At 30.8% G+C, this 27,690-nt stretch overlaps 1 protein-coding gene across 15 annotated transcripts in view; it reads left to right on the forward strand.

The window, feature by feature from the left end:
• The first annotated feature begins 678 nt into the window (after window positions 1-678).
• The window catches only part of LOC139501099 (uncharacterized), a 47,202-nt gene continuing 20,190 nt past the window's right edge, over window positions 679-27,690 (forward strand). For 3 of the 15 annotated variants that reach the window (XM_071290077.1, XM_071290073.1, XM_071290086.1), the window contains exons 1-9: window positions 9,229-10,918; window positions 14,143-14,205; window positions 15,384-15,522; window positions 18,033-18,126; window positions 19,024-19,201; window positions 22,183-22,276; window positions 25,232-25,343; window positions 25,821-25,856; window positions 26,800-26,955. In XM_071290077.1, coding sequence (XP_071146178.1) covers window positions 10,807-10,918; window positions 14,143-14,205; window positions 15,384-15,522; window positions 18,033-18,126; window positions 19,024-19,201; window positions 22,183-22,276; window positions 25,232-25,343; window positions 25,821-25,856; window positions 26,800-26,955 — 984 coding nt within the window. In that variant the 5' untranslated portion in view covers window positions 9,229-10,806. Of the gene's footprint in view, window positions 1,136-9,228; window positions 10,919-14,142; window positions 14,206-15,383; window positions 15,523-18,032; window positions 18,127-19,023; window positions 19,202-22,182; window positions 22,277-25,231; window positions 25,344-25,820; window positions 25,857-26,799; window positions 26,956-27,690 lie in introns of those variants that run through there. The other 12 variants (XM_071290085.1, XM_071290088.1, XM_071290084.1 and 9 more) reach the window with 9 other exon arrangements.

Here is a 27,690-nt window from a genome sequence, read left to right on the forward strand (position 1 = left end):
CATGAAATATGTCAATTATTTTATATTTATAGACTTTATCCGTGAATTGATATTTTATATAGTGTCTTTCTATGTTGTGATGTTATATTATTATTTCAGGTAAGGGTGAGGTTAATACTCATTAAAAGTTTATACCCGCTGCATTTGTTTGCACCTGTCAAGAACATGATTTGCAGTGATAGTCGTTTGTTGATATGGTTCATAAGTGTTTCTAGTTTCTCTTTTTTTTCTTTTTTTTTTTTAAACATATATTAGACAGTTGGTTTCCCCGTTTTAATAGTTTACACAATTCATTTTTGGGGCCCTTTATAGTTTGCTGTTCGGCCAGTCTGATCCCAGGTTCCGTGTTGAAGACGGTACTCTGACCTTTAATGGTTTACTTTTCCCATAATTTAGGAACTAATTAAAATCAGAATGCGGCGAAAAATTTATATTTCCAAAAAGAAATAGAACAAAAATACAGAACTCCGAGGAAAATTCAAAACGGAAAGTCCCTAATCTAATGGCAAAATCAAAAGCTTAAACATATCAAACGATTTTGCAACTTCTGTCATATTCCTGGCTTGGTACAGGCTATATGTATTGAAAAAAAATGATGGATTAAATTTTATACGGCTAGCTAAACCTCTCACTTGTATGACAGTCGTATAAAATTTCATTATATTGACAAAGATGTGTGATATCGCTACTGAGGAGCCTTAGTGTAACTCAGAGTTTTCAGCTAAGCTCTAAGGTTTGAATGAGAGCACGCTCATTTAAAGCAATGCTACTTTGCTACTTAAATGCAGTGGCAGATTTGTCATGCATTATCAGGACTAAAACTTCTCAATATTATATTATTTATCATATTGGACAAAAATCGATTGTAAAAATATTCTGCCGAAAACCCCAAAACGTTCTTCCGCTTACATCGCGTTCCAACTTGGAATTATCATCTGTGGTTTTTAGTTATTTCAGCACACTCATTTCCGGTTTACTTCTAACTTCCGCCTATTAAAAAATCTTGAAAAATGTTATGATTAATTCGGTTAATAGTATAATCATGTAGGATTACGAATTAACAAGAAAATGGCAGAAGGTAGTTCAAGAGAAACGGGAAGAGAAACATTACCACAAAGAGGCAAAGTCAATAAAGGTAAATTCACAGAAAAATACAAATCAGTGTTACAGAAATAAAAATAATATTTTTGGGCATCCACTGCTAATCTTGTTATTGTCTTTTAACCTGTTAAAAATATGAGACACTATTGAAAATCATATCCATGGAATAGACAACGTTTTCTACACCACATACATTTAGGTCCTGATAAGAAATCTTGTTAGCAGAACCTAGGACTATCAGTTACCAACAGTTTCACAAAGCTCAGGACCATTGTCATTGTACAGTGCAGTTAAAGCGAACATGTTTCCAAACTCAATACACTGCAATTATTCATGGAGTTACACACCAGGAAACTCCCTATCCCTCCCTAAATTCTAGAGAGATTTTGGAGTATTCCCTTCGACTTCCACATAAATCTGCTACCTTTTGTTTATTGTATTTATATTGCGATATCTCTCCCAGCACAGTGTCACACTGTGTCACACAAGGTAAAAATTAATTGCCATAATCCCTCTGATCTATGCCAGCACACGACAGTCAACATGGTCAAGGTATTTGAAATTTTTTATGTAGTAAAAAATTGTATTACATGTACATGTACATGTAAAATGTATAATCAGGTTACATGTAGTTACATGTATCTAATTGCTTGAAACAAATAAGAGATTAAAAGAAAAATGTTGTCTTCATTCATTCAATTATATCATGTATATTGGATTAGATAGTTTTATTTAAAAAAAAAACTATAATTGATTTTGATATTTACCATTCATATTGTTTAAGCATGTTAAGTCTGTACTGCATTTTCTTACTATATGATTGGTTAGCATTTGGACAGGAATACTTCCATATCTAAATCAACCTTGGTACACAAATATCATTTTATGTTGTTTAAGCGTGACATTGTATTTGTCTTAAGATGGGTATTAATTGAATGAATGAATGAGTATGAACTCTGTGCAATGTAAACCTATGTAAAATACCATGGTCATCGGTAAGGCAGTGTCATGCTTTAACGGTGCTTCAATGACTCTTCGTTGCATAATATTTACTTAGGCACAATTCATATAAACTTGTGTGTTGTATTTTGGACAGTGATTGCAATTTGCAGAACTGATATACATTTGTACCTGTACAAATTCCCCTAAACAATTTTAATCAGTCTGATGCCATACTCAGAGCAAATTAATATTTAGAAAAATTACTACTAATAAAGACTTACAATGAATGTACATGTACATTTTGTATGTACATATTCTCAGTGGTGGATCCAGATATTTTTACAAGAGGGGTCCCACTGACTGCCTTAGACAATGTTAGAGGGGACATGTTGCAGTCATGCTTCAGTGACTCCTTATATCAATGTATACATGTATCATCAACCAGATTTTTTTCCATGAAAATCCATGTATGATTCTTTATTTCCTATCACTATCTTTGACTGGAATATATATATATATATATATATATATATATGTATACTAATATAATATCTGAATATAAAGGCATACAAAAAAGATACAAGGAGAGTTATAATGTTGCTGACGAAAAAATATTTTAAAAAAATATCTTAAGGGGGTTCGCGGGTCTAAATCATTTATATAGGATTTCTCTATATTTTTCTATAAACGAACTTTATCTTATAGTTAATAGAAAAATAAAATAAAAAAGTGGGGTCACCGTTCATTTGCGCTCACAATCTGCCTTCGAAAGAAGCATACATTTTTGTAAAGGTGCTTTTTTTCTGTTGAAGTAATAGGAGAAATAAAGGTAAATATCGAAATAAAAAAAGAAATTTATTACAGAAATCGCTCAAATTTTACAATAATTTAGTTTGAGTACAGCTTATATGGAAATTATATTAAAAAAGATAGGTCACCGATGAGTGAAAAAGATATTTCAATTTTAAAGCCAAAAAATGGCATTTTTCCACCAAAGGGAGATAATTTGGAACCTTTTCAATGATGTATACATTTTAAAAGTCATCTGGGGCCAACACGAATTGATTGTTTTGAAAGATTTTTGTACCATATGATAAAGTAACAATTACAAAAGGAAATAAATAAAATTTGTAATGAAAAACAAATATTTGATTTTTTTCTGAAATATTTATACCCTCGAGCCTCCTTACGTCCCAATCTGCAACATTAGCCACTAGTCCAATGCCCTAGACAAGTAAAATTTATAAAACTTTGTTAAGACACATAAGAAAAATGTTAGAATACATGTTGTTGTACCTGTATATTTCTTTAGACTAGTACATGTAGACTGTCTCACATGTGTTGGATCAATTCTTTGCCTCATTATATTTTTAGGGACTTTCCGTTTAGAATTATCCTCAGAGTTCAGTATTTTTGTTATTTAACTTTTTAATACACACTATGTCATGTATGTTAATTATGGGTCTCAATCAAATGAAATTAATATATTAAAAATTGAGTTTACTTATATGTCTTTTATATTTGTAACCATTTGAACACTAAATAATTCTACTATTAAAGAGTCAGGGCAGTATTTTATATTGGCCAATTTTACACAGTAAAACCTGTCCCTGTGGATGACACATATACATTTACCAGACTTTAAGTATTCTGATTTCCCAAGGATTTTCTTTTTATTTGACATTTGTAGCTTCCAGTTCTCATGGTGCAAGTATGTGTAAGTATGTTTGTTGCTGGATAAATACTCTATGTGCCATTTAAGAGCCGATTCAGAAGTTTAACTTTTATTCTTGTTAATTTGAATTCACATCTACAGTCTGAAGATTCTCACATGTTATTTCTGGTCCAAATATTAAGAACAATATTAGCTCCCTCGTTGACATGTTGCAATATACTATTACTGAATTGGTTCATTGCTTTGTTGGATTTATCTAGGCTATATATCTGCATCAGAAATGTGTGGCAAAGTTACAATTTTGATAATTGTTCTTTATCTAAAAATGTATAGAGGGTACAGTACAAGCAGAGTGGGAGTGATTGCGAACTCTTTTCACTGAATTATGAGTATAGAGCTGTGACACCGCGAATCACAGATTATACTCCCAATTTCCTCTAAAAATTCTCTCAAAACATTGTGTGGCTGTTAATTGGTTTATTTCCCATCCAATGTACTAAAAATTTACGACGTGTGTAGGCTAATTTTGGAGGAAATTGGGAGTATAATCTGTGATTCGCTGTGTTACACCGCTATACATGTACTCATAAACTCATGAAGGTAAACATGGTAAATCCAGAAAAGACTTAAGATATAACAAATTTATAGATGTTATTATTATTTTGAACCTTCTAGGGTTGTGTTAACTTTCTGTGATTAATTTAGTGTGAAAATTTTGTCTTTCTAAGTTTCTTATGTGTGATCATACTCCTTACAGATGCATAGAAGCAATTAATATCTGGTACTTGTATCTAATGTACATATTACAGTAAATTTGTTGATCAACTTCAATGTTCAAAACACCATGTATTTTTTTTTGAAAATTATATGATATAAAAAAGAAGATATGGTATGATTGCCAATGAGACAACTCTCCACAAGAGACCAAAATGACACAGAAATTAACAACTGTAGGTCACCGTACGACCTTCAACAATGAGCAAAGCCCATACCGCATAGTCAGCTATAAAAAGCAGAAAATGACAATGTAAAACAATTCAAACGAGAAAACTAACGGCCTTATATAAAATATAACATAGGCATAGAAAATGGTTACTGAAGCCTTCAGATTTTCCAAACTTAAGCCCCAAATGTTATCTTCAAATGGTTAGTTTTAGTAGGTAATATTTTGACAGTCCAACATAATAATTATTTAGTTATCCTGAGACAATATAGTGAATCCGGGTTAATTTCAATCTATTTTAAAGTGGTTTGTGGTTATGTATGTATAACTTGATGTCAGATGAAGTACATGTATGTCCTATGGCAGTTTTGATCATCTTAACTTGCCTAGTAATACATTTGTATGTGTATTAAATTTAAAGGTGCATGTACATGTACAGTTGTAAATTTTACATAGTACAGCTGGCTGAATTGCAAAGAAATTGATATAAGATGTATTTATTGTAAACATGGTAAACTGGATATATTCATAACATGTTCAGAATTCCCTAGCTGTTTTAAAGCATCACCTATCAATTTATTTATCTTTAATATGCATTGAAAAAAATGTTTTCCTCTTTAGAATACTTTCCAGAAAATATTAAAAACCTTAAACATGTGTCTTTACTTTAAAAATCAGATCTTATGACCAATACTCTGTTTTTGAACTCTTTTTATTTTAAATTTGATATTGCATATAGTTGACAGAAAATAAAATTTGAAATAGATAAAAGTAGATAACTAGTTTTATCTAATGTAAAAAGTTTTTTTGTTGTTGCTATCACAATACATATATATGTTACAGTTGTTTTAAAATTGCTATAACTCTTTCAAATATTTTTCTTAGCCAAAATCAAAACAATACAAAATAATTATTCCAAATGCATGTTATACATCTTCTACATGTTAAATTGTCTGTAAAATATTGTTTGTAAAGGATTTTGTGTAGTACCACATCAGCAAGTTTATTTTTGAATTATCCAATATAACCTGACTGCCCAAGATACAGCCAAGCTTTCTGATTGTTGTGTTGAACAAAAAAAACTTTTTCAAGCATTCATCCATTGATAGATTGATTGATTGTTGTTACTGCTTTTTGTACAGTAACATTTGTTGTCATTGACATTATAAATATACATTAAAAGTGACTGTTTAATATAAAATTTAACTTTGCATTTTGCAATATAGTTACCGTACTATGTAGGTTTTATATTCTATTGATGAAATAAGACTTTTTACAAGGATACTAATTACCATGAAGACTGTAGAAACAATATGCTATCAATTATTTGTTTCTTGAAGCTTTTATGAGGCATCCTCATGTCTAAACTGAATATTATGTAACTTTTGTATGTAGTAAATCAATAGATTATATCCTTAGACATGTATGCTTCATGCATCCTAGTTTACAGAGATAGTGTCAAATTTTTATCATCTACAGAATTTTATTGATGACGTTTTCATGATGTGATGCTTGCTGTGTATTTTTGTGGCTAGGTTTTGTTATTATTTCATAGATCCAGAAGATGTATTCTTGTCCTTATAATACATGTAACATGTGTAAAGTACACAAATTTTGTTTGCAGTATCTTAGCAAGAATAGTGCTATTAATCTCAGGTCTTTACTGTATATGTACATTCTATTTTAGATTTTTATGTGCCTGTTTGTTAAGTGGGTGGCCTGTTTTAGAAAACTATTTAGAATATATTAATCAATGTTAATAATTAAGATACATGACATGCATGAAGACACTCACGATTTACTTATCCGTGAGGTTGTGATAAGAAAAAGAAACCCAACGCTTTCAGTTTCATACATACACCAAGACAACATGAAAGTTATGCAAACAATGGCTTAACATATATAAGTATTGCCATTTGTTTACTAGATAAAAGTTAATCTGTAAATACATGACATGTATCTTCTATTTAACATTACAAGGTCATTTATGAATGCATTGTCCATTTAGCTTCACAAGGTCATTTATAGATGCATTGTCCATTGAGCTTTACAAGGTCATTCATGGATGCATTGTTATAAGTTATATTATATTATAGCAAGTCGATTTAGTTAAAAGGCCAAATATGCTTCGATTTAGTTAAAAGGCCAAATATGCTGACTGTTAATTTTTTGTCTAAAAGCTGCTTGTTTTGTTGAAATTTTTTCATTTTAAGCTATAATATTTAAAAATACTACAAGCTAAGGCTATTGTACAGATACAGTCCAGTAGCTAGTAAAATTTATCAATTTATATTTTGGGTCACATTACCATATATACATTGTATATAAATGTCAGACAGAATTTAATCTTGTTCAGTTTTGTTGATTTTCCTTTATTATGTATAGATGCAATGAAAAATGAATAAAGTTCTTAATATTCACCTTTAAAGTAACAATCAATAGGCAATTTCAACAAGGTTAAAATTTATGTGAGCTAGTCATGCATTCATTAACTTAGCCTTACAATATATGTAGATAAAAATTGTATTTACATATATATAGTGTTATATATAAATATCCTTCATCAAATGGTGTAATTATACCTATTAAATAGGTATCTTACTCATTCAATTGGAATGACAATTAAAAGTTGGTCTTTTGTCAGTATGTAAAGAATCATTCTTTAAAAGTCATATATAATATGAAGACATTGGAAAAGAGAATAATAATTTTACTTGGTTAAAAAATGGACAAAGTAAATTGTTTGAAAATAAGTTGCAGTGGTTATTTAATGATTTTGTTTTGCCATTTTCAGCAAAATTTATGGAGGATGGTACATATCTTGTGTAAGGGAGCTACCATTTGATTTTTATGGGGGGGGGGGGGGCTAGGATGACAAATTTTGTCCTGCATTTTTTTTTTAGTTGTAATCTCTGTCCTGCCTTTTTATTTTTTACTCTATTCGGTCCTGCTTTTTTTTTTTAGTTTATCCTGACTTTTTTCACATAAATTGTCATCCTGACTTTTTTTTTTTGCAAGTGTCTCATCCTGCCTGTTTTTTTTACTCAAAACTCCTGTCCTGCCTATTTTTTTTTCAAATTTCATCCTAGCCCCCCCCCCCCCCCCCCCCATAAAAATCAAATGGTAGCTCCCTAAACAAAAGTCATCTTGTGTAAACAATATTGTAAATATGTTGAAGTTGCATCTACTAGATAATGGAATTGATTGAGCATTTTTTCTCATTTTCACGACATGGAACTTAAGTCATTTTTCAGCAAAATGTTGTCCCAAATTTTGAAACCTAGCCATTTGAGACTTTGACCTATTTATTATTGATATATTTTCTAAGCTGTGATTTACATATATTTTATTCTGCTGTACTACATATATAGATTCATGAGGATAAGTTATCAGGAATGAGTTGGTTTTTTTTTGTGGTTCTGGTTAAAGAATTTATTTCCATTGTTTACAACTTACTTTCTGTCTTGTACGGTAGCATTTTGTTTTGATTTTAATTGGATACATTGTTTGGTTATATGCATTGCTAACATTTATATCTTATACTTCAATAAGCATTAAGCTCTAAAGACTGTTAATGTGACATAATTGTCTGTCTAAATTTGTCACCTTTGTCATGGTTATCTGTTTTTTAATTATACTACAAGATGCACATCTGTTGACCATTCCAAATGTAAAAATACAAAAAATGCCACACTTTTGAATGCAAAATTATAACAATGTGACTTTAATCTTGGTGCAAAGTAAAATTGTTGCAACCTTCAAGTTTTAGTTAATTGTATTTTTAATGGCAATAATTTACCCTCTGATAGTGTCAGTTTTTGTACCAGGTTTGAATTTATCAGTAAACAAGCTTAAGGGTGGCAATATTTAAGAGACATTTTTATAATAAATATATATATACATAAAAAAATTATTTGAAATGAATGATGACCACAGAAATTAGTGAGAATTTAATAGGTTTTGGCAATAATGAGGATATTATAATAACAAGGGAAAAGTAACCATGCAACATCATATCTTTGAAACCCTCCCTTGAAAACAATCATTACTACTAATTTATTATGTAGGATATCTGTTTTGTTTGATGTATGCTACAGGTATAAAGAGATTCAGTCATGGCGTATTGAAAAAAAACTTGAGTTGCATAATAACCATGACGATGTGTTTAATGTAGAGATACATTCACTTCTGACTTGTAATAATCATAAGAATTGTACTAGTATTGTTACAGTAATGGAATGTACCATAACCCCTTCAACATATAGTACTGTAAACTGTCATAATATTCCCATGCCAAAGTTGTTATATAGAGGAGAAAGCGGATTTTTCATTTTTCTTAAATCTATATCCTTGATTAAGTTGATCATTTTTGAAAAGAAAATTCAGAAATGTTGTGTCAATTGATTACACCCTGACTAAATATTAGGGATTTTTTTTACTTTGACGTTTAAAGAATTACTTAGTTACAAGTGCAGATGTGCTCAGTTTGTGTCCAAAACTTTGGAGTGTTAATTGTTTAAAGTGATTTGTCTGTCCAAACTTAGAAAGAGCCATGATAAGTGTTTCTAGATTAATCAAAGTTACTGATGGTGAAATCTTTCAATTGCAGTTTCGTGAAGGAATTGAGGAAAATCAATCTATAACAGATTCCTTAAGGAATTGGATTTGATGGATATAATTTATTTGGATTTAGTTTTCAAATTTCATCAGCTTCATTTTGACTGTTAAAAGGCTTTTAATTGCAACAAGTTGAAGGCGGTTAATATAGTACCAACATCTGAGTCTAATAACATTGGAATTTGGAATTTATCTGATCTGTTAATATTAATGAACAAGGTTAATATGTGAAAAAAATATTTGAAAAATATTTAATCGCAGTTAGTGCCATTACCATTTTGTTAAAAGAAAACATATTGCAGTTTCTTTTTAATTAAGATTCTGTTCAGGAGTGTAGCTGTTCCATTAACAAATGATTAATGCCATTTTTACTATGGAGAAAATAACACTATGAATGAAATCTAGAAACCTTTTTTACACTTACTGGAATAATATTACATTTTAAGAAAATACAATACTTAAATTGTAAAGTTGAGAGATTTTAGTTGTATTGAGAAGAGGATATTTAATGTGAGAAGTTATTTGAAACATGAATGGTGAACCTTTATTTTGGATATCATATTGCTGCATTTGAGAACTTTTCGGAACATAATTAATATGCTAATAATGATTTATTGTACTAGAGTGAGATGATTTTTTTTGTGAGAAATTCATGATTATTGATTGTTAAATAGATTAAGATTTGATGCGAAATAATAACGTACATTTTTAATGTCAAACTCAGCTGTTTCCATGTTTAAAAAAACAATCGTTGAAGGGTATTGTATACATGTATAACTGCATTCTGGCAATGGATATGGATTTAAAAAGACTATGCATGTCACATTTTTTGTTTCAAATACATGTAAAAGAAATGTGATCTGTTTTGTTGAATTCTGTGTGAAGTAAAATTTGGATAGCTTGGATAAACTTATAAATACTTGACAATACATTTTAAAGTACAATGTGTACATGTAGCTTGGCTGCAAAAATATGGAAATTTTTGAAACCGTAAAAAAATTCTGAATTCATGAGCTGATGAAAATGTAATTTTGTCTTCATATGTGTATAAGGATTAAAAAAAGTTGTGTTGCATAATAGTGTAATTTTGATTTTACATGTATTTAATAATGGCTAAAAGGAATATTAATGATACAAATTTGTGCTCTGAAAAGTTTGATTATCAAATCTATTCTTGTAAAAGGGTGCTTTTTACATTGCAACCAGAACAGAACTGTATGTGTCGCTAATGAATAGCTGTAAGACGATACTGGGCTCAACATTGAGTTAATTTATTAGATTAATGTATTTCATTGGCTCTGACAAGGTTGAAAAACCCCTATTAATTAAATAATGAATATAAAGTCAAAGACTTCTGTTGCATAATAACAATATACACTGCAATTTAAAAGTTAATGAAATGGAATTAATCGGCTGCAAAGATCATTTGGTGAATAGGATTACTTGAATTGTGGTTTACTTAATGAATATATGTGTGTGATAAATGATCAATACGAAACTTGCATCTTTTTACTATAAAGTGTGAACAATGAATAAGGAATTAGTCCTAGAAAGGAAGGAACATTTGTCTGACCCTGTGTACATGCATCGTAGGATGAGACTACATAATATATCATTAATGAGGCAGTACAGATTAGAAAGTAAATACTTAGTTATCTCCCTTGATTTGTAGGATTTGTTTTCAGTGTCCTTGTCATAATACAAACATCATTTTTTTAATGCCCCATTTATTATGCCCCATTTATGGGCATTATGTTTTCTGGTCTGAGCGTCCTTTCGTTCATCTGCCTGTCTGTCCGTTTGTCCTGCTTTAGGTTAAAGTTTTTGGTCAAGGTAGTTTTTGATGAAGCTGAAGTCCAATCAACTTGAAACTTAGTACACATGTTCTCTATAAAATGACCTTTCTAATTATAAGGCTTAATTAAAGTTTCGACCCCAATTTCACAAACCACTGATCATAGAAAATGAAATTGTTAATCAGGTTAAATTTTTGGTCAAGGTATAGTTATTGATGAAGTTGAAGTCCATTCAACTTGAAACTTAGTACACATGTTTCCCATGATATGATCTTTCTAATTTTTATGCTAAAGTTTGATCCCAATTTCAAGGTCAACTGAACATGGAAAATTATATTGTGAGTGGGGCACTATGTGTACTATGGACACATTCTTGTTACTCTATACTTTTACATTATTGCTACATATGATTTACGGATGATTGCATAATGCCACCAAATAGCAAAAGATAATTTTGTGGGAGTGCTACATCAAAAATTATTCTTTTTATTCAAAATTAAATATTAAAAAACAAGACAAGTAATTGATGTCAAAGGGCAGATCGAGGATTTATTGATTAGGGGGATTGTAGGGTCCCAACATCCAAAACATTATGTTTGACAGTGTAAAAAATCTTCTAAGAGACAAACAAAGGTTTCACCTCACTTCTAATAATAACATTTCAAATTTGCCTGTTTCTTTACAATACATTACAGTTACATTGTTACTTCCAAAAAAACATATAAATAAATTCTCTAAATATCTTGTAGCCTAAGTCTACTGTAGAGTTTCTGACCAGAGATGAGTAGACAGATCTTAACAAATGTATGAGAAACTTGTATACATTGACTCATATATGAAACCACCCACTTTAAAACAATTAAAATGAAAGTGACTATTTCCCTTAGCATACTTATAGTAAGTGGTGACTACATCTAATCACTTTAAAGTTGTGACCATACACTGAAATAGTTGCTGTTTTATTGAATTATTTTGGGAGTTTTCAGAATTTTCATACTTCTGTGCTCTTATTGGTTATAATGACATCATGGTGTGAAGGAAGACATTAAACCTTTTTCCCATGGCTAAAAATTAAAGTTATTTATCTGAATAGGTTTGACTTAATTTTCCATAACAAATGGCAATCACTGCATCTATATATCACAGCTTAGAAACTTTTATAATACAATTTTTCAAACAGAAACAATATAAATTACATATATCATGTATATACTGTGCATTCAGGAATGAAATTGCATATTAAATATAAGAAAGCTAAGATTTGTGCATTCATGTATCATCTAGTACATTTTTTTTTATTTTTACCAACCAACTAATATGTCAACAATGGCTTAGAATTGCATGTAAAATTATCAAATACACATACTTGAATTTCATCAAATCCTTATAATAAATTTAAAAAAAAAGCAAAACAGACAAACTGGAAAAAATTCAAAGCGGTCACCAAAATGTCCGATGACTTTTTACCAGAATTTCTGCCCCTTAGTGAAATTTTTTAACAAGTGTAAACATTATTTGCAAGTGAACTAATAATAAGCTCAGGAACCTGTGATCTTGATAACCCTTCACTAGAAGGTTCAAGAATGCTAAAAGCTTTATAAAAGTCACAGGGAGCTCAATATATTTACTGAGATTTTTATACTTGTAAATGATGAGTTTATTAAAAGTAACAGGTTTTCGTACAAGAATTATTGTTTAATTAAGTGTCATATGGAATTTGTTAGCTTCACATCAAACAATTTGTTCTCTAAGTGTATTCCTGTAGTAGTTAATGTGATATGAAAGCAAGATTAAGACTTTTTAGTTGTATAATTATTTTACTGCTCTTTTACAGTTCTCATTTGTGTAAACATGGTAAAGGATATCTCAAAATTACAGTAAATTGGCATTCTTCAACCTTTTGCATTAATATTAATGATATTCCTAAGTAAATGAAATAAAAATAATAGCTAACTAACATGTAATGACAAAAAAGTGTTCTATAAAAGTATATATATATAATTAAATTATGTTTTTGACATGAAAACAAAATTATGTTTACATGACCCAGGGTACATATAGTTCATTTTATTTTAAATGCATTATTCCAGAATTCAATGCTTTTTGTTAAAGTTAGATTTTGGGCTTATGCAAAATTTGGCTAAGTCAATCCAAGCCTGAGAAAGAGAAACCCTTGAAGTACTTATTTTTTTATGAGCTGGAAATTTAAATAAAAATGACTGCATCCTTGATATTTCATGGCACGTATATCATGTATATGACTATGGCTTAGCTGGGGATAAACTCAATATGGAATGTCTAAAGTAGATCAAGCTCTGACTCCTCTCAATCTAAAGAAATCTTAATATTTTTGAAAAAGTGTAAAAGACTTCCTGTCAACACCATATTAAAGGACAAAAAAATCTGTGATCAAAATTAAGACGACAACAACTTACAAAGTTCCTAACTTATGACTGTGTGTGGGTGCATTTAGTTATTTGACATTTGCTATAAGTTGAAAATTTCATGTCATTTCTTTATTTACCTGTAAAAAAATGTTATAATATATATTTAGAGATTATGTAACAATTATCAGGTTTAGTTCACTAACTGTTTATCAATTATGTACATGTATATGATACCTGTAAAATTTACAGGAATTATAAAGTTAAGATAGTATATGAGTTAATCCTTCCAAAGATATGTTATCTAAGCAAAAAATCCAGACTTTTGCCTATTTGTGTTTAACGAAAAATAGGTAATATTATAGTACTAGGTTTACAAAAAAATCCCAAATTGTTCTCCATAGGTTTACAATTCTATATTAAAGTATATACATCTCAACCTTGATAACAAACTGCCATTAAGTCTAAACTGAAACTATGAATTTCCAGTACGCTTGTATACAAATTTTATCAAAACATTAAAGGCAAGTACGTATTCAGGATACAACAAAATTTGTTCACCATATTGAAGGTATTAATATACTTGAAAAAAGCTTATCAACAGAAATATATTAAACAGATATAGTGAAACCAAGAACACAGATAGTCATAAATATTCAAATAAATAATTGTTTCTTCTTTCAGTGTGCCAGCAATGGTTAGTTCATGAAGATGGAGCTTTAGCCTATCAATTACAGAATAAAGAAAGTAAGTCATTATAGAAATAAAAAGGTGTGATATAATTGTAATTGGCAATGAAACGACTCTCCACCAGAGACCAAATGACAAGGAATTTAACGACTATCGGTCACCATACGGCCGTCAACAATGAGCAAAACCCATACCTCATAGTCTCTTTGTTTTCATTGTTCCTTTATAAAAAAAAATTCTTTATTCTTCATCCCATTGAGATGTCACTGTTATAAAGAAAATGACTGAGAATAAGCAAATATGATGTAGTTCTGCAGACAACTTTTAACTTTCAGGTTTTGCACTATGATTAGCTAAACTGGATCTGCGTAAATTCTCATATTCTTCCCTCCCTTAAATCTGAAAAAACAAGGCACCCTCTTAAAAACACCAAAAGGTTACATATTTGTTAACACTATGCAAAGTATAAATTTTTATTTTATTTTCCCAGTTGATTTCCACTATGGGTTGAACAGATATAACAGGAGAACTATATTTAAACCTTTTCATATTATTTTCTCCAGTTGATTTCCACTATGGATTGAACAGATATAGCAGGAGAACTATATTTAAACCTTTTCATATTATTTTCTTCAGTTGATTTCCACTATGGATTGAACCGATATAGCAGGAGAACTATATTTAAACCTTTCATATTATTTTCTCCAGTTGATTTCCACTATGGATTGAACAGATATACATGATATAACAGGAGAACTGTATTTAAACCTTTTCATATTATTTTCTCCAGTTGATTTCCACTATGGATTGAACAGATATAGCAGGAGAACTATATTTAAACCTTTTCATATTATTTTCTCCAGTTGATTTCCACTATGGATTGAACAGATATAGCAGGAGAACTATATTTAAACCTTTTCATATTATTTTCTCCAGTTGATTTCCACTATGGATTGAACAGATATACATGATATAACAGGAGAACTGTATTTAAACCTTTTCATATTATTTTCTCCAGTTGATTTCCACTATGGATTGAACAGATATAGCAGGAGAACTATATTTAAACCTTTTCATATTATTTTCTCCAGTTGATTTCCACTATGGATTGAACCGATATAGCAGGAGAACTATATTTAAACCTTTCATATTATTTTCTCCAGTTGATTTCCACTATGGATTGAACAGATATAGCAGGAAAACTATATTTAAACCTTTCATATTATTTTCTCCAGTTGATTTCCACTATGGATTGAACCGATATAACAGGAGAACTATAAGAGATGACATTCCAGTGGCTCGTGTCGTACAGGATGACGAGGAGGTCATTCAACAACAGGAGAGGTTTCAGGAACTAGAGGCCCTCAAAGCTCAGTAAGTAAAAAATAGATATAAGAAGATGTAGTATGAGCGCCAATGAGACAACTTTCCATCCAAGTCACAATTTATAAAAGTAAACCATTATAGGTCAAAGTAGGGTCTTCAACAGGGGACTTGTCTCACACTGAAAAGAAAGCTATAATGGGCCCAAAAAAGACTAGTGTAAAACCATTCAAACAGGGAAACCAACAGTCTAATCTATATAAAAAACGAGAAACACATATGAACCACATCAATAAACAACAACAAATACTGGACATCAGGTTCCTGACTTAGGACAGGTGCAAACAATTGCATTGGGTTTAGAAGTTTGATTGACCTTAATGTTCACACTTTCTGATAACAGTACTTGTTATAAAGATACTTGTTATAATAATCAGACAAAGTCACAGAGGGTTGCTTGGGAAAATTGACAGTTAGTAGGACTATTTGTTCCTTAACTGTAAATTTAAAGGTGATTTATATTTGTCTAGTCCATAGGTATCTCTTTCAGTCATAATTTACAGGTCTGTAGCCAGGAATTTCCAAGGGGGGGTTCGTTGGACTCATGAACTCGACTTCAACAGTCACAATTTGAACAAAGCGTGGACTTTAACAGTGCTTATTTGATTTCAAGGGGGGGTTCGTCCGAACCCCCCAAACCCCCCTGGCTACGGGTATGATTTATCAGAGAGATGGCTTATTTTGTGGGAAAAAGACATTCAGAACTTGTGAATATTTGCCCCTTTACTGTTAATTTTTTAGACTTTCAATTTTGTTTGATCTTTAGGTATCTCCATCAGTTGTTATTTATTAGAGAGGTGGCTGATTGTGAGAAAAAAGACATTCATGAGGACTATGTGTTCCCTTACTGTAAATTTTATGGTGATTTAATTTGATCTACTGTAGTCCATAGGTCACATCTCTTTCAGTTGTAATTTATCTAAGAGATGGCTTAATATTTTGTGTGAAGACAAAACCATTCAGAATCTGGAAGGTCTATTTGTCCCTCTACTGTTAATTTTAGGACTTTCAATTTTGTTTGATCTATTGATATCTCCTTCAGTTATTATTTATGAGAGAGGTGGCTGATTGTGAGAAAATATAGATTCAGGAGGACTATTTGTAACTGAATTCCTTTATTTAAATTTTTTGGACTATTTGATTTGAATTAGTCCATAGTCACATCAATTTCAGTTGTTATTTATGAAAGAGATGGCTGTTTTTGTGGGAAACGACAATTAGAAGGACAACTGGTATTTGTTCCTGTACTTTTTAATTTTTGGGCCTTTAGTTCAGTCTAATCCATAGGTATCTCTTAAAGTTGTAACTTATCAGAGAGATGGCTGAGAGATTTGTAATTCATATTATAAAACCTAGTATGATTTGATATGACTATCTTGTTGATTAGTTTTATCATAGTTGTGAATGCGGATACACCTGTAGCCTAGAGTCAGGTGTTTGGGTCTAGGCCAAACTATTTTTTTCTGATGGCATAAAATGACTGATCAAAAAATATTTGTAAACAAATGCGTAATTAGTGTAACCTCCCTTCCACTTATATAATATGTTACATATATACCTTAGGTTAACTTAGTGCATCAAAGTTTTAGAGTTTCTTTGAATTTTTTTAGTGTGAATTAAAATTTAAAAGTTGTATCTTATATGAAATAAGAATAAATGCATTGTAAAACACCTTTAGCCTACACTATTTTGAGATTTCTATAAATTAAATATTTGATGTAATACAAGGTGAGATCATTGAAAAGTAAAATAATGTAACATTGGTTTACAGAAAATCAGGCTTGCAATTTGTGAACTCTTTGTCAATTTTAGAATTTAAACATATATGTTATTAGCAAAATTATTTGGAATTCATAAGAATAAAAGGAGATGGGGTATGAGTCATTGAGACATCAATCCAACAACATAAATAACAAAAAAACCACAGCTTGAGGGAAACATACAGTCTAAAACTTGCAACATGTAAATTTCTAATTTCTTGCATCTTTTAGCCTTTTAGCAAATTAACTGTTGCAACTAAGTGTTTTCCATTATACTGACACTCCCAGTATCTGATGATTCAATAAACAATTACAGGTCACTGTAATGACTGTATGGCCTTTAAGAATTAGCAAAACCATATATGTATTAAGATAGGCCCTATTATAAAACAATTCCAATGAAAAAACCACTAATGGTCTAATTTACACTACAACAATGAGCAAAAAACAAATGTAGCAACCAACAACTGATTACAGGACCCTGACTTATGAAAATTACCGTTACACAAACCTAGATGGCAGGTTTAACATGTTTATGAGTACTCAAACTTACCAGCAAATCTAGACAGGAAGTACACTTTAAGCTCTATGATGTTTACCATTGTGTAACTCGGACAATATTCAAATTTTGAACTTTTGTGATACCATCGCAAACAAAACTTGTAACAACTGGACATTGAAAGTTAATTATTTTGCTATCCATTTTCTCTCCTTAAAAGATATTTATATTCTTTTTCACAGAGCTGAAGAAGATGAGGAGGTTGCTAGGAGAGTGACAGAAGAACTAATGAGTGAGGAAGAAGCTCACAAGAGACAGCGAGAAATAGAAGATGAGGTAACATGATTGGCACATGACAATCAGTAGCATGTGTGTCATATGATAGTTATATAATTCTGCATTTAGAATTATTTTCTTCTTCTGTAGATTCATTAATATTTGTTAGATATCAATTTTTTTAGGATTTTGTGTGAACAGAGAGACTACGAGTTGTAATATTCAACCAATTACAACTTTTCTTATGAATATCTGCAGACTTTTGTAAAACCACGAAATCAAATATCCGCAAAAATGCAAGTTTTACTCAATCCATGAAAACTGGTACCCACGAAAATAAATATATCCCTAGTATATTATTTACTACATGTAGAGCAATCAAAGGTCAGTGAGACATAATAATTCTCTATTGTGAGGAAAATTAGACTGATTCAAGTGGGGAAATTCTATAAGAGGGAATCTATATGATCAGCATAGCTTGATTAATTGAAAGTAAGTATTTGGAAGCAGGCGTGCTATGAGAGAACCACCAGGTCACTGACCATTGACAAGAAAACTGACAATCCCATCCATTAAGATTGGAGTCAAAAGCAACAGCCTTATTAGGGGTTCAAACTTATAGCATCAGAGTTGACAGGCCAAATAAGAAGATGACCACTTGGCCATTGAGGTACTGATCACTGTGTAGAAATTAACTCATGACAGTATTGTGGCCAATGATAAGGGAAGACAATGAGAATCATATATCTGAACACTTATTGGAATTGATAATCAGCAAATATACAAAACTGCAAAAAATTGATATATGAAAATCAGTACCATATGTTTCTATGAAAATAATTTTTTTCTATAATGATGATGTAAATGAAATTGATATAAACATTTGCTTGATCAAAAGTTACATACAATTGTGTTTTACATACAATTCTTAATGTCTTACATATCTGTTGCTTTCAGGAAGTAGCAAGAACAGTTCAGGAAAAAGAAAAGAAAAAATATGAGAAATATGTAGAGAAACAGAGATTGAAAGAACTTAAATCAGAGCGTAAAATATTAGAGAAACAGTTAGAACAACATACGCAGGATGCTCGGTTGACTCTCCGATCTAGTCAAGAAGCAGGTACATCAGATGAAGGTAATGAGTGAGTGTTAGACCTCTAGACACGGAGGCACGTAGAAAATTCTGGCTTTTCTTCTGATAGTGCTCTTGTATAGAGGAGCAGTTACTCTACACTCATCCTCCTGTCTTGATGTTAAGTATCACCATTTCTTACAGCGTGAATAATTCATGTGTTCATCAGTTTTCTTGATATTGGTTAAATCTAAAATGTAAAGTATTATAATAGCCTTTAAATCAAAAAAAGTTAAGCTTTAATCAAAACTGCTTTAGTTTTTCTTCATAGGAAATAATTCTGTAATGTACGCTATCACTATATTGTTAAAAAATTGTTGCTATTGAAAGCAAAACTTCTTGCATAGCATTTAGATAAGTCTATAGTAAAATATCTCTGAGTCAAGTTTTATTTTACTTAGGCAAGTTTAATTTCAACAACCAGGTAGTTTATTAAATGTTCTCTTTTTTTTTTAAACTACTGTTACTATTAGAAAGGTATTGACCACTATTAAGAAAATTGTTGAACACATGAATGGTCAATTTCATTGACCAGATTTAACATGGAGCTTTTTATATTGTCTTTGCTTTTAGCTATAGTACACACTGCAATCAAATATTAGGCCAACAAAACAAATATGTGTATTTCATGTCTTCTGTTCCAAACTTGAAATTCAATCAGATGTGACACATATATTTCAGTCTTTTTATAGGTTTGAATTTTTTTAGTAAGCTTTGTTTGCCTTTATAATATTAAAATTTTGTAACAAGAAAAAATAAAGAAACAATATTTATTTATTCTCTCCACAAATCTATATTTTGGAAAAATATGAAAAGATGATTTACAACTGTTTTGTTTCTACCCTAATGTAACATGACATACACATATTTATTTTTGGACCTATTATTATACCCCTGCTTTGAAAAAAAGGGGGGTATACTGTTTTACTTCTGTCTGTTCTTTCCGTCAGTCCGTCAGTCCATCCGTCCCATGAATATTTTTCGTCACATTTTTCTCAGGAACTACACTACCAGGATTTCTGAAATTTGGTTTCAGGCTTGATATAAGTCAGCTATACGGTGTGATGCGTTTTCAGATTCATCACTCCACAACTTCCTGTTAACCGAACACTTGTTTGATTTTACACATGATAGCCAAGTTGAAAATTTTTCGTCACATTTTTCTCAGGAACTACAATACAAGGATTTCTGAAATTTGGTTTTAGGGTTAATATAAGTCAGCTATACTGTGTGATGCGTTTTCAGATTCATCACTCGACAACTTCCTGTTTACCGAACACTTGCATATTTTTACACAATTAATATTATCCACTTGCGGTGGGGGTATCATCAGTGAGCAGTAGCTCGCAGTTTCACTTGTTTTCACTCAATAATATTTTAATCTAAGTGTTCACTAAATAGTATCTTATTAACATAGTTTATTACTACCGGTATTTAACACAAAGCACACTTTATATCAAATCTTTCAAATTTAACCACTACTGTAACTCTCATAAAAAGGATGTTGTAGATTAGCTAAGATGGCAAAAGAGGGGGAAAAATAACATTTTCATAGTTATAAACCATGGCACGTTTTTAGGGTAATGTATGCATGAAATGCTGACAAAAGGCTTATGTCTATGGCTCAAAGCTTTATCTTCCAAGCCTCATCTCTACCTTTTTAAATTCAGACATAGCACAGTGAGTTAAACATCTGTTAGATCATATACATGCATTGATAGTACATACTCATGTATTCAAGCTAACAAAATGATGTATATGTGCATAACCATACTTGTCAAGAAAACTATTTTCATAAAGATTACAAAAGCTGTACATGGCATAGGAAAGTGTTCTGAAATATAAGGTTCAAATTCATCTACAATCATAGATGAAAAGTCAATTTCATTTATCGTTTTAATATATCCCATTACAATAAAATATTTACCCTTCAGTGCAAACACCCACTTTGATGACATACTTTTTGATTTTAAATTGCTAGAGGTTGGCAACTATGGTGTGTAAATTATCTACTGTGGATTCATTATTATTCTTTGGATACCAATTTTTGGGGGTTTTGTGTGTACTTGTGAACCACAAATTCAAATGTTCAACAAATAATAAATTTTCTATAGACTTAGTTAGAAGTGATTGGTATAACCAGGAAATCAAATATTTAAAAAATGCAAGTTTTCTTCCATCCAGGAAAAGTGATACAAAAGAAAAATCAATGAATCGGCAGTAAAATATATCAAAAAAGAGTTTCCTGCTATTTTTGTTTGTTTTGAGATTCATTGGCAATAACAGGTTGACTTCATAATTAAAAATTCACTTGAATTCTGATGTATTGCCACTGTCTAAACACTTTTACAATTTCTGCCACTATTTTCAACATTTGTACAATTTCAGTATTATAAATGCTGCCAGTCATAAAATCTTTATATAATTAAATTTTTTTTTTATTAATGGTGGTCAGTTTTAAGGAAACTTAACTGCCCAAGGTTTAATTAAAATTCTAATATGCACCATCATGTATTGATTGGGTGAACTTTTTTTTGGCAAATGACTTGAACACAGCTGCACCTGTCTTAACATGTCTTGCAGAACTGAAGAGATTCATCTTAACACACAATATTTTACATAGCACACACATAATATACATTACAAAGAGTGGTTGATGGATTATATCATACCCTCAATCTAGGAGTAGGGACTGTGTTGCAGTCTCCATCTCTGTCCATCTGTCAGTTTGCCATCCCTTTTTCCAAAATATATTTTCTATTTGAGAAACTGCTGAACAAAATGACTTCATATTTGGCCAGCAAGTGAACAAGAGTTTTAGTAAATGTGCACTTTTCAGATCTGCCAGATTACTACTTCTTATTTTCGTACGCTTTGAACTACTAGTGGTGGTTGCTTAGGAGAGCATCATGTGCATTCCTATTTATAATGACTTGCTTAATGAACAAAATAATAATACTGGTGACTTTTGTGTCTATTTATAGATGTGGGTGATGTGCAGCATTCCATGAATGATATGGCGGTGTCCGGCAGAAACAGCAGGTCAGAACGTAATGGTTACACTAGGTATATGTACAGGTAGTCATCACTTTACTAATACGTAACTAACTTTAGGGGCTCTTTAGGGTTTTATACATTCAGTACACTCAGTTTTATGCTATGAGGAGATTTTTCATCAGATAGGATTTTTTTCTATGTCAAGTATGTGGAGGTGGTCATATTTTATTTTGAATTGTTCGAAAAAAATAACCTAAAATTGTCTTTTAAAGAAATCAGACAGTAAAATTGCTTTAAAAAAATATTTTTGAATGATCATCAGTTTCATCATCTTTTTAACCCAAACTTTGAAATTACATCAAAAATCAAAATACATTGGAAGGAAATTGTGTGAAAATATATATATGTAGCAGAAATATCTGTACAGTTTTTGAAAATTTAAATGGGTTATTACTTCGATTTATAAATAGAATAGCAATGAGCCTGATTGTTAACTTGTAAATTTTTTGTGTTATCAATTTCTTTTAGCTTTTGAGTAAGAGTTGTTTGTATAATCTTTAACCGCAGAACTTTAATAATTGGGGAATAGAAGACTATATCTTTGATGCTTTCTGTTAATATTTATCATACCCGTAGCCAGGGGGGTTCGGGGGTTCAAACGACCCCCCCCCCTTGAAATCAAATAAGCACTGTTAAAGTCAACGCTTTGTTCAAATTGTGACTGTTAAAGTCGAGTTCATGAGTCCAACGAACCCCCCCTTGGAAATTCCTGGCTACGGGCCTGTTTATTCACAACTTTTATGGAATGTTACAAATATTTTAGACTCTTGAAAAATTTGAAGTTGATGTATTTTTCCATCGAAAACTGTATCTTGACTTCTAAATTCTATTTTACTCATACTTCAACCTTGGAATCCATCAGATGTTCTCTACTACTAACCTTAACTAAATCTGCACATTGCACCTTGTTTTATCCCTAGCATTATCAGTAGATAGATACTGTAATTTCAGAAATTTTTATGTACATTTATGATTGTGACATTTGAACAATGGACAACAATGTGAAAATATTTATTGCAATTTCAGAAAATGTTGCACACAAATATCAAAATATCAAATGCAAATCTTTATTTTTTGGAAGCTATTCTCTCATGATCAACTGTCACAAAAATAGAAAATAAGCTAAAATATCTGAATTTACAGTAGCCTTTCCAAATAGATTATTATGTCATATATGATCCTTCAGATGCCTTGCATTTCCCTGTGTTTAAGAAATTCTTCGAGTGATAGAAATCAATACTAGCTGTTCCTTTCAATTTGCAAGCATTTTTAGAAATCTTTTTTGTTAAAAAAAATGAATACACATATTTGTGCTTTATACATGTATACGTATACCCTATTTTATATATTGACCTAAGCTTAAGATACTGAAGTCATCACTAATTAATTTACTTGCATAATAAATGGTTGACCTATTTGCATTTTACTCCATTAGTTCTATCCCTTATATGATTATGAAGCATATCAATATCAAATTCTGCTTGAGAAAAAGTTTTTTATTTGGTATATTTGCTTACAATTTACCAAAAATGTATCTTGTTTACTACATGTATCAGGAGACTTTTGTGTATTAAAATTCTTGACCTCTTTAGGCTCTTTAGAAATTATTTATACTGCATGCACTATACTGTGTACACATATTCTTTTTTGTCTTTTATGCATATTCACAACTTATTGAATGTTTTGCAGTTTTACTTGATAAAACAAATGAGGCTTTTTCATATTCATAGATATAAGTAGATGTTGTTTGAATGCCAATGAGACAACTATCCAAGTCACAATTTGTAAAAGAAAAACCCTTAAGGTGGTACCCAACACTTTTACTAAAATTAGTTTGGCTCGTTTAATTTTTCTAAAATTTTGACAAAGTATTTACTTTGACCCTTTAACAAAAATATAAAAATTACAAAAATTTTGAACAAACCATTTTATCAGAAAAATTACACTGGTTATATAGCAGTTTGACAAAGACCAAATTTGATCACTGAGAAGCTTAATATTCCATTTACAACACAACATAATCAAAACGTTTAGATGACTTTACAGAGTTATCTCCCTGTAGTGTTAGGTACCACCTTAAACATGCAGCCTTTGCTCACAACGAACAGCAAGCTATAAAGGGACACAAAAATTACTAGTTTAAAAGTATTCAAACTGGAAAACCAACGGTCTAATCTATATAAAAATAAAAAACAAGAGACACTTATGAAATACCACAGGGTTGCATATTTTTGTGTGAATTGTATAATTGAGCTAAGGTAGCAGCTATGTCCTTCGTTAGATATTGTCAATTGAAGGCAAAATTAGTTAACCAATGAAGAAATAAGAGATTTGATATAATTGCCAACGAGACAAATATCCTCTTCAAATGAAGTGGATGTAAGCAACTGTTCAGGCCTTCAATAATGAAAAAAAAACTGTATCGTTTAGTCAGATATAAAAGGCCCAAAAATGAAAAATATGAAACAATTCAATTAAGAAAGCTAATAGCCTAATGTATAACAAATTTGATAAAAACAAATTTATATGACAATCATGAACTAACAGCAACAATTAAACTACAGGCTCCTGCCTTTGTACAGGCACATAAAGAATGTGGCAGGGTTAAACTTGTTTGAAGATACCAACCCTCCCCAACATTAAATAGTTTTGTCATGGCACAAACTATAATCGCTTAAAAGAACTAACTAATGTTCAATTATCAAATCCATTCAGAAAATGAAAATCAAGATAATTGAGCAAGACCAAGTGCATAATCAAAGTGATAGTCTATGGCTTTTTATGCATCACCTGACATGTAAATCAAACTTAGTCAAAATGTCACAATTTGGAATAAGTCACGATCTTAAAATTTACAAATCAGATGAACAATAGATCTAACACAGAGAAAAATCTGTCCTTTGTGAGTTGAGACATTGACACAAAGTATTGGTCAACCAATTTGTGATTAATTTTGACAGTTATTCCATTTTACAGAGTTACACCATCAGGGAGAATAGAGGATGAGGGAGACTTCACTGATTTCTTTGCTGTACCTGACAACATTCCCGAAGAACAAAGGTCAAGGTTGCAGCAACTTCAAGATGAGGTAAATCCATACTTAAATTCTGAAATTTATGCAATTACAAAAATTGAGAGGAGGTAAATTTTTCATAAGAGAATGTATCAAAAGAAAACAAATACATCTATATAAAAATTAGAGGAAATATCTAAATAAAAATTAGAGGAAACATCTAAATAAAAAATTAGGAGAAACATCTAGATAAAAAATTAGAGGAAACATCAAAATAAGCATTGACAGAACACTAAAATGATGATGAAGGAGACAGTTTAATATACGAAAAATGGAAAAGTGATGAAGAAAGAAATATAAGATACACTAAAGAAATAAGTGAAAGACACACTTAATTGAATAATGAAGGCACACCGAATATAATCAGTTATATCTTAAAGTCAAATTTGTGGTACATGTACAGGTTTTCTTTACATCTTTTATTGGTTCACATTTATGAAAGAAAAAAATATGTTGTTTTAAGTGATCAGACGATATAGTTTTTTATTTCAGGAACTTGCAAGACTGCTTCAAGAACAAGAACATAAGGTAAGGACTGTATCTTCATTATTGATAGTTCTATCTTAGCCAATGGGAAATTTGTATATTATGACATACACATATAAAGGCCAAGTTGACAAATTAATAAAACTTTGCATGTGCTTATAAAATACCAAACTGCAAATGAATTTAAAGAAATAACAAATGTAAAATTTAAACTACCAATAGTCAAATCATCAAAATATTTGTGAAATAAATCTATAAATGTTGAGATTGTCCATAAAATAGGCATTATTATGCAGTGCCTAGGATAGGTGACATATGGTCTGTTAGTGTGGTCTTCTGTCAGGTTAAATTATTTTCTGTGGTATTGGATATGTAAATCAAATTTGGAGAGACTTTACCCTTTATCAATCAGTATTTTGAAAGTGAATGCCACATTAAAGATTGTCCAATAAGACTTTATTAGGCGACAGAAATTGTTTGTCATAGTTACCTATATGTAAACATTTTTTTTATATTAAATATAACTCTGTTTGGTGAACCAACGCCTGTGTGAATAATTTCGATAGAGTCCCTGAAGTGGATACCTTGGTATGCAGGGTTGTCAAATTATGCAAATGAATGCAGCATCAAAATAATACTCCAAATTAACAACAATACTTCATGTGGTCTGCAATTATATTTGCTATGGTCTACATGTTTAGCCTGCAAGGCAGGCTTCATCCGGACAATTTTTTTTAAATAAGGCAGTTAGTTTTCTCGTTTGAATTGTTTTAAATTGTCATTTCGGAGCCTTTTATAGCTGACTATGCCGTATGGGCTTTGCTCATTGTTGAAAGCAGTACAGTGACCTATAGTTGTTAATGTCTGTGTCATTTTGGTCTCTTGTGGACAGTTGTCTCATTGGCAATCATACCACATCTTTTTTATATGAGTATAATATTGAAAAGTGATAGTCACCTTTAAATATATATTTTTATTTAAATAGAGAACAAAAGCTGAAGTTGATCGTGTGAAACTACGGGAAATAGAGGAGCAGGACGAACGACTAGCAAAAATTATACAAGAACAAGAAAAACTCAGGGCAAAACGGGCAAAAGAAAAGAAAAAGCAACAAGATGATGTGAAAAGACAACAGCAACAGGTACTACAAGATCTCTTAAAATATGAGAAATGAATGATCAAAAAGAGATTAGTATATCTTGGGAAAATATGGGCTGTTATGGTAAAAAGATAAAATTTGTAAATTCCTAAAAACATGAGTTTGACTTGAAGGGGAATTGAATTGTTGAATAAAAAGATTAACTCAATTTCTTCATTTAATTATTAAGTTAAATATCAGTTTTGTCTTTTTGTGGCAAAAGTATAAAGTAGGTTGGTGACTTTAAAAACTTGGTGAAAAAGGCCCTTTTATTAAACAAATTACACAATACAGTCAAGTGGGACTCAAAACTGACTTAAACGTCGCCTTTTTTGAGTGAATACATGTGTTGTAAAGTCACCTTTTTGTTGTACTGCTGTTGTAATATTTTGAGCATCAATTCAAAGATAACCTATCTTATCAGGTCAGTTGCTAATGGTCCCAGCCATGACTTTTATATAAAAAAAGGAGATAGGGTATGAGTGCCAATAAGACAACTCTCCATCCTAATCAAAATTTGTAAAAAGTAAACAATTATAAGCTCAAAGTACATCATTCAACAATTCAAACAGGAAAAGAAATGGTCTGATCTATATTGAAAATGAGAAACAAGAAACACGAAACACTTATTAACCACACCAACAAACAACAAGCAATGAAAAACAGATTCCTGACTTAGGACAGGTGAAAACAAATGCAGCAAGTTTAAACATTTTAGCAGGTGCCAAACTTCATCCC

This window comes from Mytilus edulis, chromosome 13 (genome assembly GCF_963676685.1).
Source record: "Mytilus edulis chromosome 13, xbMytEdul2.2, whole genome shotgun sequence".
In the NCBI taxonomy this organism is placed as follows: domain Eukaryota; kingdom Metazoa; phylum Mollusca; class Bivalvia; order Mytilida; family Mytilidae; genus Mytilus; species Mytilus edulis.